The sequence below is a fragment of the Odocoileus virginianus genome, chromosome 13 (assembly GCF_023699985.2).
Source record: "Odocoileus virginianus isolate 20LAN1187 ecotype Illinois chromosome 13, Ovbor_1.2, whole genome shotgun sequence".
Lineage (NCBI taxonomy): Eukaryota > Metazoa > Chordata > Mammalia > Artiodactyla > Cervidae > Odocoileus > Odocoileus virginianus.
This window is the reverse complement of record NC_069686.1, coordinates 35,073,535-35,091,345: the sequence shown is the minus strand read 5'-3', so window position 1 is coordinate 35,091,345 and position 17,811 is coordinate 35,073,535. Positions and strand designations below refer to the sequence as shown.

Below are 17,811 nucleotides of genomic sequence, written 5' to 3'. Positions count from 1 at the left end.
GGCTCTAGTGTTCTACCTGGGAATACTTTCTTGTCCCAACACAAGTAGTGAAAGTCGCTCAGTCGTGTCCGACTCTTTCTGACCCCTGACCCCATGGACTATACATGGAATTCTCTATGCCAGAATACTACAGTGGGAAGCATTCCCCTTCTCCAGGGGATCTTGCCGACCCAGGGATTAAACTCAAGTCTCTCGCATTGCATGCGGCTTCTTTAACAGCTGAGTCACAAGGGAAGTCCAAGAATATGGAGTGGGTAGCCTATCCCTTCTCCAGCGGATCTTTCTGCCCCAGGAATCCAACCGGGGTCTCCTGCATTGCAGGTGGATTCTTTACCAACTGAGCTATCAGGGAAGTCCAAAACACAAGTAGAACCAGGCCAAATAAGGTACCTAGGAGACGGAGGCCAGATTTCCAAGCAAAGGGATTTAACTGTGGGTCCTTGTTGGTCAAGGGCTGTGCTGAACACACCCACACTCCCACACACTCTGGCTGAGGTTCTGTGAGGTCTAGTACAGATCACCTGCTATGAGGCTGGAAGGCTGCGCAATGCAAGGAGTCTTTACAAGTTCCTGCCTGTTATGGACTGAGCGTCTGTGTCCCCACAAAATTCACACCTTGAAGCCCTACCCCCCAGCACTGCTGGAGCTGGAGACCAGACTCTAAAGAAGTAATTAAGGTGAAATAAGGTCATAAGGTTGAAGCCCTGACCCAAGAGGATTAGTGTCCTCAAAAGAAGAGATACCAGAGAGCTCCCTCTCTTTTCTCACATGCACAAAAATGAGGTCAGGTGAGGACACAGTGAGAAGAAAGCCATCTGCAACCCCAGGGGCGAGCCCCCATTGGACACCAACCCCGCTGGGACCTTGATTTTGGACTTCCACTCACCAGAAATGTAAGAAGACAGGTTTCTGTTGCTTAGCTATGCGGTCTACGTTATTTGGCTATGGCAGCCCAAGCAGACTAGTACTCCACCCAACTATAGAGGACCACATTTTAGGCTATCAGTTGAAACTCCCAAAAGGTTATCACAACCTTAGGAGTAAAGGCATCCTAGAATTTAGTAATATCAAAACAGACCTACCTCACAAACAAAACTAGTTAACACATGGTAACTAAATTCTTGCATACTGGAATCATGTCAAATGAAGACTACTTGTACATTAAAGCACAGTTTCAATATTCCTTCAAATGTGCACAAAGCTACCAACACCTGGAGTAATCTAGGAAAATATACTCAGCGTGCTCTCAGAAGGCAACAGATTTGGATTAGACCAACACTGCACCCAATCACATGGACATCAACAATCACAATATGCAGATAATTAGGACTATACTGAAGGCAATATAAAACTTTATTATAATGAGGATACTGCATGTATCTCAGGACATGGCTAAAGCAATGCTTAGGACTTAATGGAAAAATTGCTTTTTATGTATTGATTTAAAAAAAACAATTACTTTTATACCTTAAAATTATAGCAGAACAGTGGAAAACTGAAAAAAAAAAACAAAAAAACAAAAAAAAAAAAAACAATTTGTTTTCCAAAGGCAGAAATAACTAGAAAATGGAAAGCAAATGAATAAGTAGAATTAATTTTGGTGTCTAACAGGAAACCACAGCTGAGGCTTTTACTAAAGACATAAAAATGTTCTTTCTTTACACCAATTCATTACACACTAAATAACTATTTGAAAATACAGGAGAGTCAATTTTTTCTAGCTTGCAAATCTTACATATTTACACTATTAAAATAAAATACACTTGCTACTAAATTAGTAGACCACACAATTCTAGTTTAATTAAATTTAGATTAAAATATTTAAATGCCAAATACTTCACACTGATAATGTAATAAATATTTCACCTGCTTCTCTGACTCCAATGACAACCACCATAAACTTAGCATTTTGGAGTGCTTGGGTTTAACATACATTTTCTCTTTTAATTCTCCTCATTTAATGTTTTGATTTGTTTGGGGAAAATTTTTTATTGATAAAGTTTACTATGGGGAAAGCTGTAATAGAAATTCTACTTTAATACACTACTTATCTCCTAAAATAAACCTACTTACAGCTCTGAGTAATAAATGATAGGTAATAATTTAATTAAAAAGCAACCACAAGTGATAGTTTCAAAGTATTTTACATATGCTCAACTATTTACATTGAACCCAAAGAAGATTTCCTATTTAAAACATAAGGAAACTGAGATATAGAAAAGTAACTAGCAAAGATCATATAGCTAGTAAATAGTAAAAGTGGATTCCAATCGAGGCAATGTGGCTCAGGGTATATTTTCTATTAAACTGCCTCTTGGGAGCAACTTTTATTCAAAATTGCTAAATTAACTTTTAACAAGTAAGCTGTCAGTTTCTCTATGTAGGAACATTTTAAACACACTGAGTAAGAAAAATGCTAGATCAACTCTGGTTTATAAGGAAAGGATCAGATAGTGTCATGCTTAACTCCATTTACTACATCATCTAGTAAAACAATAATAAACATTTGAGATTCTTGCTCTGGTGGAATACAGAAGAGTGACTGCTACTCTTTATTCATTTCACGTGTCAATGCCAACATTTTTGGGGATACTAAGAAAAGTTTAGAGAGTTGGGCAGACAGGAAGAAAGAAGAAAAAAAAAAACTTATAAACCATTTACTGCCTTCTAATCTTCCAATGAACACTCAGGACTGATCTCCTTTAGGATGGACTGGTTGGATCTCCAAGGGACTCTCAAGAGTCTTCTCCAACATCACAGTTCAAAAGCATCAATTCTGCGCTCAGCTTTCTTTACAGTCCAACTCTCACATCCATACATGACTAATGGAAAAACCATAGCCTTGACTAGACAGATCTTTGTTGACAAAGTAATGTCTCTGCTTTTTAATACGCTGTCTAGGTTGGTCATAACTTTCCTTCCAAGGATTAAGTGTCTTTTAATTTCATGGCTGCAGTCACCATATGCAGTGATTTTGGAGCCCAGAAAAATAAAGTCAGCCACTGTTTCCGCTGTTTCTCCATCATTTGCCATGAAGTAATAGGACTGAATGCTACGGTCTTATCTGAATGTTGAGTTTTAAGCCAACACTTTCACTCTCCTCTTTCACTTTCATCAAGAGGTTCTTTAGTTCCTCTTCACTTTCTGCCATAAGGGTGGTGTCATCTGCCTATCTGAGGTTATTGATATTTCTCCCAGCAATCCTGATTCCAGCTTGTGCTTCATCCAGCCCAGTGTTTCTCATGATGTACTCTGCATATAAGTTAAATAAGCAGGGTGACAATATACAGCCTTGACGTACTCCTTTTCCTATTTGGAACAAGTCTGTTGTTCCCTGTCCAGTTCTAACTGTTGCTTCCTGACCTGCATACAGATTTCTCAAGAGGCAGGTCAGGTGGTCTGGTATTCCCATCTCTTTCAGAATTTTCTGCAGTTTCTTGTGATCCACACAGTCAAAGGCTTTGGCATAGTCAATAAAGCATAAATAGATATTTTTCTGGAATTCTCTTGCTTTTTCAATGATCCAATGGATGTTGGCAATTTAGTCTCTGGTTCCTTTATCTTTTATAAAACCAGCTTGAACATCTGGAAGTTCATGGTTCATTTATTGCTGAAGCCTGGTTTGGAGAATTTTGAGCATTACTTTACTAGCGTGTGAGATGAGTGCTAATTGTGCGGTAGTTTGAGCACTCTTTGGCATTGCTTTTCTTTGGGATTGGAATGAAACTGACCTTTTCCAGTCCTGTGGCCACTGCTGAGTTTTCCAAATTTGCTGACATATTGAGGGCAGCACTTTCACAGCATCATCTTTTAGGATTTGAAATAGCTCAACTGGAATTCCATCACCTCCACTAGCTTTGTTCGTAGTGACGCTTCCTAAGGCCCACTTGACTTCACATTCCAGGATGCCTGGCTCTAGGTGAGTGATCACACCATCGTGATTATCTGGGTCATGAAGATCTCTTTTGTACAGTTCTTCTGTGTATTCTTGCCACCTCTTCTTAATATCTTCTGCTTCTGTTAGGTCCCTACCATTCCTGTCCTTTATTGTGCCTATCTTGGCATGAAGTGTTCCCTTGGGATCTAATTATCTTGAAGAGACCTCCCCCTCTGCTGCTGTTGCTAAATCGCCTCAGTCGTGTCCGACTCTGTGCGACCCCATGGACGGAAGCCCACCAGGCTCCTCTGTCCCTGGGATTTTCCAGGCAAAAATACTGGAATGGGTTGCCATTTCCTTCTCCAATGCATGAAAGTGAAAAGTGAAAAGTGAAAGTAAAGTCACTCAGTCATCTCCGACTCTTAGCGACCCCATGGACTGTAGCCTACCAGGCTCCTCCGTCCATGGGATTCTCCAGGCAAGAATACTCTAGTGGGTTGCCATTTCCTTCTCCAGAAGAAATCTCTAGTCTTGCCCATTCTATTGTTTTCCTCTATTTCTTTGTACTGATCACCAAGGAAGGCTTTCTTATCACTCCTTGCTAGTCTTTGGAACTCTGCATTCAAATGAGTATATCTTTCCTTCTCTCCTTTGCTTTTTGCTTCTCTTCTTTTCACAGCTATTTGTAAGGCCTCCTCAGACACCCATTTTGCTTTTTTGCATTTCTTTCTCTTGGGGATGGTCTTGATCCCTGTCTCCTATACAATGTCACGAACCTCGGTCCATAGTTCATCAGGCACTCTGTCTATCAGATCTAGTCCTGCAAATCTATTTGTCACTTCTACTGCATAATAAGGGATTTGATTAAGGTCATACCTGAATGGTCTAGTGGTTTTCCCCACTTTCTTCAATTTAAGTCTGAATTTGGCAATAAGGAGTTCATGATCTGCTCCAAGTCTTGTTTTTGCTGACTGTATAGAACTTCTCCATTTTTGGCTGCAAAGAACATAATCAGTCTGATTTCGGTGTTGACCATCTGGTAATGTCCATATGTAGTGTCTCCTCTTGTGTTGTTGGAAGAGGGTGTTTGCTATGACCAGTGCATTCTCTTGGCAAAACTCTGTTAGCCTTTGCCCCATTTCATTCCATACTCCAAGGCCAAATTTTCCTGTTACTCCAGGTGTTTCTTGACTTCCTAATTTTGCATTCCAGTCCCCTATAGTGAAAAGGACATCTTTTTTGGGTGTTAGTTCTAAAAGGTCTTGTAGGTCTTCATAGAACTGTTCAACTTCAGCTTCTTCAGCGTTACTGGTCAGGGCACAGACTTGGATTACCATGATACTGAACAGTTTGCCTTGGAAACAAACAGAGATCATTCTGTCATTTTTGAGCTTGCATCCAAGTACTGCATTTCAGACTCTTTTGTTGATTATGATGGCTACTCCACTTCTAAGGGATTCCTGCCCACAGTAGTAGATACAATGGTCATCTGAGTTAAATTCACCCATTCCAGTCCATTTTAGTTTGCTGATTCCTAGAATGTTGATGTTCACTCTTGCCATCTCCTGTTTGACCACTTCCAGTTTGCCTTGATTCATGGGCCTAACATTCCAGGCTCCCATGCAATATCACTCTTTACAGCATCGGACCTTGTTTCTATTACCAATCACATCCACAACTGGGTGCTGTGTTTGCTTTGGCTCCGTCCCTTCATTCTTTCTGGAGTAATATCTCCACTGATCTCTAGTAGCATATTGGGCACCTACCCACCTGGGGAGTTCATCTTTCAGTGTCCTATCCTTTGGCCTTTTCATACCTTTCATGGGGTTCTCAAGGCAAGAATACTGAAGTGGTTTGCCATTCCCTTCTCCAGTGGACCACATTTTGTCATACCCCCCTCTCAACTCCACAGAACAGTTATGCTCATTTCTACAAACACTCGGACATTAGGAAACAGGGCTCAAGTATAAATGTAGTAAGTATAATTTCCATTTTAACTGCCTTACCTGAAAGCTTCATGTGGAAGATTTACTAATAGATGGGGAAAAGGAAAAATGTATCTCCAAAAGTAGCCACTAACTTGCCAAAACACGACCGACGGAGAATCAAAAGCAGTGAGGTTGGGCCAATGATGATTACTTGTCTTCTGCAGAATAAGGAAATCACTGGGCACATGTGGAACACACACATCACCCATTAAACACTGAAGACTCACCTTCTCTCGTCCCAGCTCTGAAACTCACACACAAGCTTAAGGCTGCTAGGTAGCCTTAACTTCAGCTCTGACTTCAGCCTTAACTTCAGCTCTGACTGAAATCTGAAACCATGTTCTCATTTGTAATGGAAATTAAAATGGCTGCCATGCTTAAAAGAGGAGTTGTGAAAATTAAGTGAAAAGAAAAATGGATGAAAAACTTAAATAGGTATTTCAAAAAAGAGGATATTAACTTAGTGACTATATTAAAGATCAAGCACATAAATACATATTAAAGCCACAATGAGATGCCATTAGAATGACTAAAATTCTCAAAACTACATCACTATGTACCGGCATAATTTTGACATGAAAGTGAAGTAATATGAGACAAAACTAAGTAGGTGGCAGCTTCAAAATGTCAACAGTTTTCAGGGGGCAAAGTCTTGATATCTGTCACACTGACCTTCTTAGGTTCAATCCCTATACTAAATACTAACAGTTAATAACAAGTAAAGTTACAGACAAATAAGGCAATAATGTTAAAAAAAAAAATTCTTTCCTCTCAACCCTCCATGTTAAGTTGTAGTATGTTGTATATTTAACTGTAGAAAAATCCTCCTCTTGCCCTCTTACTTAACTTTAAAATTGACTCTTGAATAACATGGGTTTGAACTGCACAGATCCATGTAATATGCAAATTTTTTTCTAATAACTATAAAAAATTTTTTAGAGGTTTATAACAATGTGAAAAAGCTTGGAGACAAATCGGGCAGCCTAGAAATATTTTAAAGATTAAGAAAAAGGCATGTCATGAATGTGTAAGATATATGTAGATATACGTATAACATCCAAAACATATTAATAGACTGTTATCGGTAAGGCTTCCTATCAACAGTAGGTAATTAATAGTTAAGTTTTGGGGGAAGTCAAAAGTTAATACATAGAGTTTTAACTGTGCAGGGGGGTTGACAACCCTAACCCCCTGAGTCACTCAAGGGTCAACTATAAATCTAAGTAAGCTTAGAACTAAATTTTAGTATCAGGAAACAAAAATTTTATTATTAGCCATCAATATCATCAGTTCATATAAATCAAAAATAAACTACAATGTCTTCTCAAATCCTAAAAGAACATAAATTTCCTTTTATGATTTTACTAATCTAATAATAAACCCATATTAAAAAAAAAAAGGCCCAAATCAGATATGACTAGCAAAATGAAGAAAAACAAGACATAGGCCTGACCCTACCACACCTATAAAAGCCACTGACATAGGAATAGAATGTGGTATTGGTACAGGATAAAGAGAACAGTGAACAGAAAGCAGACACAGGCCTCATGCAGGGGAAGGGATTTACTATGTAGAAGAAAGTGCTCCAAACGAGTAGGGGAAGGATAGACAGTTCAACAATGGTGATTAAACGATTACTGTCTATTGTGAATTGACTGTCCCATCAGATCCCTCCTTAGAGCTTACATAAAGACCAAGTCCAGAAGGATTAAAGACCTAACTACAAAAATCAAAATTCCAATAATATTTTCACAAGAAAACATGACAACATTCTTATAGACTCAGAGAAGAGAGAAAGCTTTTCTAGAACAAGAAAAATAAAAGCAAGGGAGAAAGACAGTATTACTAAATAAAAACTTCTTTTTTTTTTAACAGTAAAAGGTATTAGAAACAAAAAGAAGCAACAGACTGGGATATATAGTTGCAATTCACGTAAACAATGAAAGATTAGTAGAGGATGCATGTGGAATGCTAAAACTCAGTAAGAAAATAATCCAACAGAATAAGTATGTGAAAGTAATGAGCAGATGTGTATGTGAGCTAAGTCACTTCAGTCGTGTCCAATTCTTTGAGATCCTATGGATGGCGGCAGCCTGCCAGGCTTCTCTGTCCATGCAATTCTCCAGACAAGAATACTAGAATAGGTTGCCATGCCCTCCTCCGGGGATCTTCCCCACCCAGGGATCGAACCCCTATCTTCTGTGGCTCCTGCATTGGTGGATTCTTTACTGCTGAGCCACCAGAGAAGCCCAATTTTTACAAACAGAAAAGCAACTGACCAAAAAACATGAAAAGATGTTCAACTGCAATGAAACTGAAATGAATTGAAAACAATGCCCTATTTCACACCCATCAAATTGGCATAAATTTTAAAATGTGACAATACCCAGTGTTATCGAGAATATGGAACAGGGGCTTGACTTCCACTGATGGTGGGAGTAAAATGTTCCACAAAACACATGAAAGAACAATTCAGTATTATTTAAGATTTTGCAACATTGCACTATATATATTTTTAATAAAGAATTCCTCTTCAAGATACAATCCCTGTAGAATCTCTCACTCTTATGAACAAGAAAACATGGATAAGAATTCTCACTGCAGTGTTGTCTGTAACAGCAAAAAAACTTCACGTTCATTAATAGGAATAATGAGTTAAAAAAACATGGAATATTGCATAGCTTTTAAAATTAATGAACTAGCACTACAAATATCAATATGAATAACTCTCCCAAAAAAGTGCTAAATGACAAGTTGCAAATGACTATAAAGAGTATTATTTTCATGAAGTTTAAAAACATGTAGAACAATACATATATTTACATATTTGGTATACATTATAACATAGTTTTTTAAATTCTTTTTAGAGAATGTTTACTGTAAGAAGAGAGGAAAAAGAATAGTGTCAAGTAGCTACTAAATATAGGTAATAATTCCCATTGTATCTTGAATGTTTTCCTAAGAAAACAAGAATAAAGTGTGACAAATATTAGGATTTGACAGAGGTGATGGATAGGAATAGAAGTTTACATTAAATTCTGTGCTTTATGCTAAAAATGTTTCATCGTTTAAAAAACTACAAAATATATCAATTATAATTTGTAACTATTTTAATTAGGACTAGGTATTAGGATTTTGGAGAAGGAAATGGCAACCCACCAGTACTCTTGCCTGGAAAATCCCATGGACAGAGGAGCCTGGTAGGCTACAGTCCGTGTGGTTGCAAAGAGTCGGACACAACTGAGCGACTTTACTCACTTACTTATTAGGATGATTGGTACCATGTGAGCAAAAGAAAGTATCGGGAAAAAAACTGATGGTTATGGCTACCATGCTCACCTATAATCAAAAATTTTTTAAATTTTAACTTTTTACAAAGATTATAACCACTCCATGTGTTCAAGAATTGCCTTAACTACATAAATGTAATCAATTTAAACATATAAAGTAAATTTGTATTATCAGAGAGCTACCAATATCTATTTTTATATTAGGGTTTCCTGTAAAATTTCATTGGAGAAAAAGATTCCATGCAGAAAATCCTAAGCCACCTCGCTGTCAAGTTATTTGAACACAACACAAGCCAAAGACATATAAATGTATACATTGAAAAAGTCTCCTTTTAAGATACAGTTCAGACATACTGTGTCTGAAGAGTTTTTATAGAGGCAGAGTTTAAGCTCAGCTTTGCGGAACACAATTAACTATATCTCTTAAGGAAGGAGATACCAAGAGTTGTTGAAAAAGAGCAAAAATCTAACAGTGAACAGTAAATGGCATAGAGGTAGAGACTGGCAAGAAAGACTGCCTGACTTGAGTAATGAGGGAAAAAAAGATATGCAAATAAGAACTGGAGTTAGGGAGCAGAACAGTCATGACTCAGGAACCAATGTCATGAGCCTGGAAAACACTGATAGAGAATATAAGGAAATGACATCAGTCCTTTTAACACCATCACTAAATCTTGCTGTTGTGGATTGTGTCCCTCATGTTTTACTTTCTCCTTGGAATCCCGTAAAAAGGTTGTCCTAACCAGGCTCCACCTCAGGAAACCTACACTCCCCCTTCAAGAGAAGACTCAGGGCTGGGGTGAGCGGAGGGATACATGTGGATATTTTTTCTCTTTTTTTCTCAGCACAGCTTCAGAGGAATTTTATTCAACAAAACAAACAATAAATCCAGATTAGAAGAATTCCAATAAATATTTTAAGAGCTCTAATGCTACCATACCTAGCATATCCTTCAGGATTTATAGGTTCTGACTTCGAGATAAAAACAGGAACTTGCCAGAGCTTTTTACCTCCTAGACTTTGACCTGCTTCCATCTGACAAGTCAAATACCATCAACTAATGACTGCCTTCTTAGACATCTTGACTAGCTACAGCCTTTTGCCTCAAGCAAAGGATTTCTCCTCCACATGAATGATATCAGGAAGACTGTGCACCCTCTGATGAGACTGCACCAACCAAAGGAAGGTAGTTACAACTTTCAGGTAATTATAAAATGACCACATCATACACAGGGTAAGAGGTGGTTACTCCCTGCAGGTTTAAGTTCAGTCAGGAAAGTAGGGAGAGAGAGAGGCCAGTGTCAACACCTGTACAGATACAGTGTATGCCTGGAGGTCCTTGTCTTCTTTTCAGGGAAAATGACTGTTGTAAATAGAGGGAAAATATAAAGCACTGCCTGCATTTCTAGTATTGTATTTTTCACATTATATTACAATTTTTTTTTAAATTTTTATTTCTTTTTCTCCGCTCTGGGTCTCCCGTTGCTGTTCGTGGGCTTTCTCTAGCGGTGGAGAGTGGTGGCTACGCTTCCTTGCGGTGCACGGGCTTCTCATTCGTGGTGGCTTCTCTTGCTGCAGAAGTTGCAGCTAGCGGGCTCTAGAGCACAAGCTCACCAGTTGGGCACAAAGGATGAGCTGCGCCATCACACGTGGGACCTTCCTGGGCCAGAAGTCAAACCTGTGTCTCCTGCATTTGCAGGCAGATTATTACCCACCAGGGAAGTCCCTACAATTATCTTTTTATGTGTGTATGAGCCCACCATTAGAAAGAGAGTTGCTTGAGGGAACACAAGTCTGTTTATTAAATCTGTGTCCCCAGAACTTAAGACAATTTCTGATGCACAGTAATCACTCAATGCCTATTTGTTAAATGACAGGTAAACAAAGCAATGACAAAAAAGAAACAATGGTAATAAAAATCTGACTGAATCAAAGAGAGCAGGTGAAAAGGACAATGATATTGCAAAGGAACATTCCTGTGGACATCTCAAGTTAAATAATGACTTGCTTGTTGTATTACTTTAAATTCGAATTAAAGAAGGCTTTAAGCTTTCAAAAAGCAATATATCATTTTCCTTCTATGGTAGAGATATAAAGTCAATTTGAAATCCTAAATCATACCATTTTCTTTATTAATTCCAACCACTTGCCTAAAAGAAGTTTACAATCAAGCTTTCTATTTTATTTTTAAATTGTCTTTTGGATACTGACTTCCAGTCAGTCATACTTAAGTCAACAAATAAGTACCTGAAGCTTTGGCTGATGGCACTGCCCATTAAATAATCTATACATGGTTTTCTGTTTTGTTTCTTGGTCTGAAGAGCAGTGCTTCTTTTACTATAGTAGTACCAAACTGTGATCTACTAAACCATGTTGGAACCTCAGGAGCCACTGAGGAAGAGGTTTAGAAAAGCAACTATGCTTACTTTCACTAGAGAAGTTTTCAATCAGAAAACAATATGCTTCCAGGAAAAATCTCCCTTGAAGAGTTCCACAGTTCTTAAATTTGAAAATTATTTGTCTTATTCTAGTTTGCTTTTTCCTTTTTTTAAACTGTGACAAAACAAAAGTCTTCACAACAACAACAAAAAGTGCAGGTCTCACTGCAAGGAGTAAGACATCATTAGGTGTTCCAAAGGCAGAGGCTGTGAGCCTCAATGTGATGCTTCCGAGATTTACACCAGTCACCAATGTTAAACTACCAAGAAAAAAGCTGAATGAAATTATGGAAATACATATTTGAAAACTAAAAGGGTCAAAATAAATAAAATTTTCTAGCTCTCTGGAAATAGAAAATACTTATCAGACTTTTGAACAGGCACTTTTGGAATCACAAACCAAAACAGGGCACTTTCTAGACTTTTCCCATAATCAGAAAATTGTAACTATGAAACAGGTGCAATAGTCTGTGATGTGTAATATTCAGTATGACTGGCAATTTTCAGCCATGCGTTTCATTACACTAAATCCTAAAACTCTACCTACATTAACTGCTGCTACAAAAACATCAATATTTACTTTAGTCAGCTTCAGTTACTGCTTTTCTAATGCCACAAGTAAGTTCTCATACCAAGCCCATCTTTTTCTCACTCCATAATCACTGAAAACCCCTCAACCAGTAAAACATCAAGTGTCCTGGATACTTCCGAAATCTTGGCGGTTTCTTTCTCATAACCTAGTATCTCGCTCCATAATCACTTAAGACCCCTCAACAAGTAAAACATCAGGTGTTTTGGACTGTTTTGAAATCTTCGGGTTTTCCTTTTCATAACGTAAGACAGAACACCTTATAGCACTTGCGCCATCCATGGGTAGAGTAACACTTCCAACTACCGTAAATAGTTGCTATCACGGCTCGGACGCATCTGGATATAAGCGAGGTAAAACAGGTTCCTTCTACTGAACGCGAACAAGTTTAAGTCTCTAAGTGTTGAGTGCCCTACACAACAGCGTCTGCGGCACCATTTCCTAAGCACTGGGCAGAGAACTGGAGGGCCGGGGGACACAAGACTTAACCAGCTCTAGTGGGACCTGAAAGTTTGTATCATCAACTCCGCAATTGCTCAATTAGTGAAGTCTCCAGAGAGCCCCAGGCTCCTCCCTATTCCTGAGTCTGCCGTGGGGAATGGTCCTTTTCGAGGTCCCCAACCTCAGGTGGGCTGGAGGCACGCCCCAGGCCGCTGGGGACGCGTCGAGGTTGCCCACCCTCTCAAAAAAAATCCTGGCTGCCTCTGAGCGACGGCGCCGCCCCCTTTGCTAGGCTTTCCAGTTCCCAGAGTCGCCACCGCCCACTTTCTACCACAAGAAACAGCGGCCTAGGGCCGGGCCCAGCACTTACCCACATCTTGCTCGAAGGGGTTGGCGGTGAACAGAGGCATCTCGCCGGCGCCCGAGCCCTCGTCGCTGCGATCGCGCAGAGGCTCGGCAGCTGCTCGGGGCTGGAGGACCCGCGGCTGCGGCTTCCTAGACGTCTAGCTCGGCCCCGACCACGTCCCGGCACTTCCGCCACCTCACCTGCCCGGCTCCCGCCTGATGGGCCAGCTCCCGGCCCGCGCTCCGCCCTCAACGCTCCTTCTGGGGAGAGGTCCCGTCAGCCGCGCGCATCTTCTCAACGCCCCTGTGTCCGACGCCCGCAGGGAGGAGGCAGCAGGCCCGGTCCGAAGTTCCAATAGGGGTCAGGCGGTCGCCGCGGCCACCTGTCCATGGCTAGGACCCGAAGCCACGGAGCCGGGGACCTTCGGGGCCGGAAGTCGTCGCGTCTGGGACTGGTCAAAGCCAGAGGCCCGGAAGTTGCACTGCCGGCGGCAGCTTTTCTTGGGGGTACGGTAGTCCGAGGTTCTCCGCCTAGGACTGCGGGTTCAGACGACCAAGCTCTCTCCAAATTGGTTCCTTTCTAAGCTGTGGTGCCACACGGCCTTGGGGCCGCGGCTGCGTTCGCGTCACAGTCCCGTTGCCTTGGAAACGGAAGGAGCCTTGGTAGCCTGAGAGTCGGGGAAGGGTTTGACTCCGCCCATGGCGCTTGCAGGGTGGCACTCTTCTCCGGAGCCTAAACTCCGTGGGAATAACCACCCTAGAAGCAGCGGCCGAAGTAACAATGGCTCTGTGCCGACTCCTCTCTTTTCGCTTTCCATCGTGGTCTCGCTATAAGAATACTGCTGGACTCAATTCAGTTCAGTCGCTCAGTCGTGTCTGACTCTGCTACCCCATGAACTGCAGCACGCCAGGCTTCCCTGTCCATCACCAACTCCCAGAGTTTACTCAAACTCATGTCCATGGAGTCGGTGATGCCATCCAATCATCTCTTGCTCTATCGTCCCTTTCTCCTGCCTTCAATCTTTCCCAGCATCAAGGTCTTTTCCAATGAGTCAGTTCTTCTCATCAGGTGGTCAAAGTATTGGAGTTTCAACTTCAGCATCAATCCTTCCAGTGAATATTCAGGACTGATTTCCTTTAGGGTGGACTGGTTGGAACTCCTTGCAGTTCTAGGGACTCTCAAGCGTCTTCTCCAACACCACAGTTCAAAATAATATATTAGGGCCCAAAATTCTTAATATATAAAAAAAATTCCTAGTATGTCTTGGGACTTCCCCGGTGGCTCAGCGGTTAAGAACCCGCCTGGAATACGGGAGAAACGTGGGTTCCATCCCTGGGTTGGGAAAATCCTCTGGAGGAGGAAATGGCAATTCACTTCAGTATTCTGGGAGATATCATGAACAGAGGAGCCTAGCAATATATAGTCCATGGGGTCTCAGAGTTGGAAAGGACTGAGAAACTAAACAATATAAACAACAGTATATTATTTACTTGCTATGTTTTCTCTCTCTTTAGAATATAAACTCCATGATAATTTTTGTTCCTGCTGTATCCCCAGCATTTAAAACAGTGTCCAGCACCTAATAAATACCTTTCAAATGCAACTGAACAGTACTTGACAACTACCAGTAAAGCCATTAGTTGAAGTGTGGACCCTAGTAGAGCTTCCAACTTATCAATGATTTTTTTTTTAATCCTAAAAATGACTTCAACATTTTAACAGCGGGCCAAACAAAACCGTTTTACAACCTCTGGTATGAAGATTTGAAACAGATGAGAGAACCCTTATACATGGCATAATTCAGAAAAGTGGTTGCACTTTGTATCATAAAGATAGGTTAACAAATAAGGAGAAAACATTTGCAGGTGAAGAGAAGCTGATTTTTTTAAAAAAATTGAACCTAGGATGTTCAAAATATATCTGGAGATTTTCTAGGTGGATTTGTCTGGTAGTAAGACAGTGTTGGAATGGAAAATGAGGCTAGATAGACATAAGAGGAAACAGATAGGAAAGAGCCTTAAGGAATAAGTTAAGAATTTTTAATTTTATCACTCAAGGCACTAGATAATCGATCTTTTAAAGATTTTGAGCAGCAGAGGAATACACAACAAGTTTCCAGATACTAATCTGACAACAGTGTGCATGATATACATTAAGAAGCAGGCCAGAGAGCCAGTTTAGAAGGTTACTGAGGCACTTGAAGAAGAGATGTAGAGATTGTATTGAGGTAAGACCAAAGGGCTGAGAATTTGCCTTTGGAAAGTATTCACATTTTAAAGAGATCCCTTAACTCTTCCACATCTTTAATAGCAAACATGCTCAAGAGTCTCTAGGTATTTACTGTTCTGTGCCAAGTAACTCCAGTGTCTTGGTGAATTTAATTTAAAAAATATCTAATAGTCACTAAGATCCAGACCCTGTATTAAAAACAGGGAGATACAAAGATAGCTCATGGTTACTTCACCTAATGAAGTTATTGAAGAATTAAAAGATATGCCAATGGCAGTCCACAAGTTCAGGTGTGCGAAATTTCTGTAGTATAACCTCTTTTGAGCCCTAGTCTCCCTGATAACAAAATAATCTCATCAATTTCAGTTGGATTCAGTCTAGGGTTTTCTGTTAACTGTTGCTGTTGTTATTTTAGGTTTACACTCTACCAATCTATATTCTTAATTCACACCACTTTCTCTGAATGTATACCAAAATCTATCCCCAGGTATGTTCTTCCAGCTCTGCCAGTATGAATTTGGTGGATAACTCTTTTTTGTTCTCTAAAAGGGTCAGTGCTTCCCCAGTCAGGCCATGATGAAACTTGACGCTGGTTATTGGTCTAGCAACACTAAAGGGGGTTGTGGGAAATCTTTTTTCTCTTTTTTTTCTCCCTTGCAAAAGATGAAGGAACGTGACCTCTTTTCAGTACTTCAGAAAATAAGGGTTGAGGTAAGCAAAGAAAGCAATGATTTGGTTGGTTTTGGATCAAAAGGGAAATCTTGAGAAAGGAAAGTCACCTCTTGGAAGGCGTCTTCCTCAGATGGAGCTTCTCCGTGGTCTTCAGACTACGGGAGCCACTGTACTCTAGAAGGGTCAAGCACACCACTTCTGTGGGTCCAGGATACTGAGGTAATCTTATCAGCTTGGAGTTTACAGAGTATCCGTCCAGATATCCCCATCACCCTAGGTCTCAGGGTCTCATCCTTTCCCCTGCAGGGCCCTGACTTGGTCTACACTCTGCTATGGGTCGTGAATTCACCCTTTTAAGTTCTGCTACTCTCACAATTGGGCCTCCGTGGTGGCTCGGGTAGTAAAGAATCTGCCTGCAATGTGGAAGACCTGGGTTTGATCCCTGGGTTGGGAAGATCCGCTGATGGAGAGCATGGCTATCCACTCCAGTATTCTTGCCTGTAGCATCCCTATGGACAGAGAAACCTGGCAGGCTACAGCCCATGGTGTCGCAAAGAGTTGGACACAACTGAGCAACTAAACACAGTCTCACAATTGCATCCCAGGTGGCTCAGTGGTAAAGATCCTGCCTGCCAATGCAGGAGATGCAGCTTCAATCTGTGGGTTTGAGTATTTTTTAAATAAATTTTGTGTGTGTGTGTTATTTTTTTTTCATTTATTTTTATTAGTTAGAGGCTAATTACTTTACAATATTGTAGTGGGTTTTGTCATACATTGACATGAATCAGCCATGGATTTACAAGTATTCCCCAACCCAATCCCCCATCCCACCTCCCTCTCCACCCAATCCCTCTGAGTCTTCCCAGTGCACCAGGCCTGAGCACTTGTCTCATGCATCCAACCTGGGCTGGTGAGCTGTTTCACTATAGATAATATACATGTTTCGATGCTGTTTTCTCGAAACATCCCACCCTCGCCTAAATAATTTTAGATTTACAAGAAAGTTACAAAGATAGTACAGAGAGGTTTCATTTATTCCTCACTCCTTTCTCCTGTGGTTAACATCTGACATTTTCATAGTAAATTCATCAAAACTAAGAAAAAATATTAGTTCATTGCTATTAACTGAGCCCCAGATTCATTGGGGTTTATTTTACTTGGAAAATAAACGTTATTTTACCAACGTTTACATTAATGGCCTCATTTTGTTTTGTTTTTTTTTTTCCAGAATCCGATTCTGGTGTGCCAGATGTCCCCAACATCACCACCAGGTTTAATGAGTCACTGGAACTCATAGGATTCAACATATAGTCACCTTCATGACTGTATTTTTTAACAACTAGAGGATATAAAACAGAATAAGCAAAGGGTATTACTTTGCCAACAAAGGTCTGTCTAGTCAAGGCTTTGGTTTTTCCAGTGGTCATGTATGGATGTGAGAGTTGAACTGTGAAGAAAGCTGAGCACCGAAAAATTGATGCTTTTGAACTGTGGTGTTGGAGAAGACTCTTGAGAGTCCCTTGGACTGCAAGGAGATCCAACCAGTCTATCCTCGGGGAGATCAGTTTGGGTGTTCATTGGAAGGACTGATGCTGAAGCTGAAACTCCAATACTTTAGCCACCTCATGCAAAGAGTTGACTCATTGGAAAAGACCCTGATGCTGGGAGGGATTGAGGGAAGGAGGAGAAGGGGACCACAGAAGATAAGATGGCTGGATGGCATCACCAACTCAATGCACATGAGTTTGAGTAAACTCTGGGAGTTGGTGATGGACAGGGAGGCCTGGCGTACTGCAATTCATGGGGTCGCGAAGAGTCGGACACGACTGAGCAACTGAACTGAACTGAACTGAAAAGTACATAGGGTAAAGTCTGGAATATGGGCTTCCAAGAGTTCTCTCTCAGGGGCGGCACACAGGACTTGCCTAAATCAACCCAAAA

General features: G+C 40.6%; 1 protein-coding gene across 2 annotated transcripts in view; it reads right to left on the bottom strand.

Annotated features, from left to right (window-relative positions):
• STAM2 (signal transducing adaptor molecule 2) overlaps nucleotides 1-13,519 on the bottom strand; it is a 49,231-nt gene extending 35,712 nt beyond the window's left edge. The window contains exon 1 of one of the 2 annotated variants that reach the window (XM_020900401.2): nucleotides 12,994-13,519. In XM_020900401.2, coding sequence (XP_020756060.2) covers nucleotides 12,994-13,033 — 40 coding nt within the window. In that variant the 5' untranslated portion in view covers nucleotides 13,034-13,519. The remainder of the gene's footprint in view (nucleotides 1-12,993) is intronic. The other variant, XM_020900400.2, reaches the window with a different exon arrangement.
• Between the last annotated feature and the right edge of the window lie 4,292 nt (nucleotides 13,520-17,811).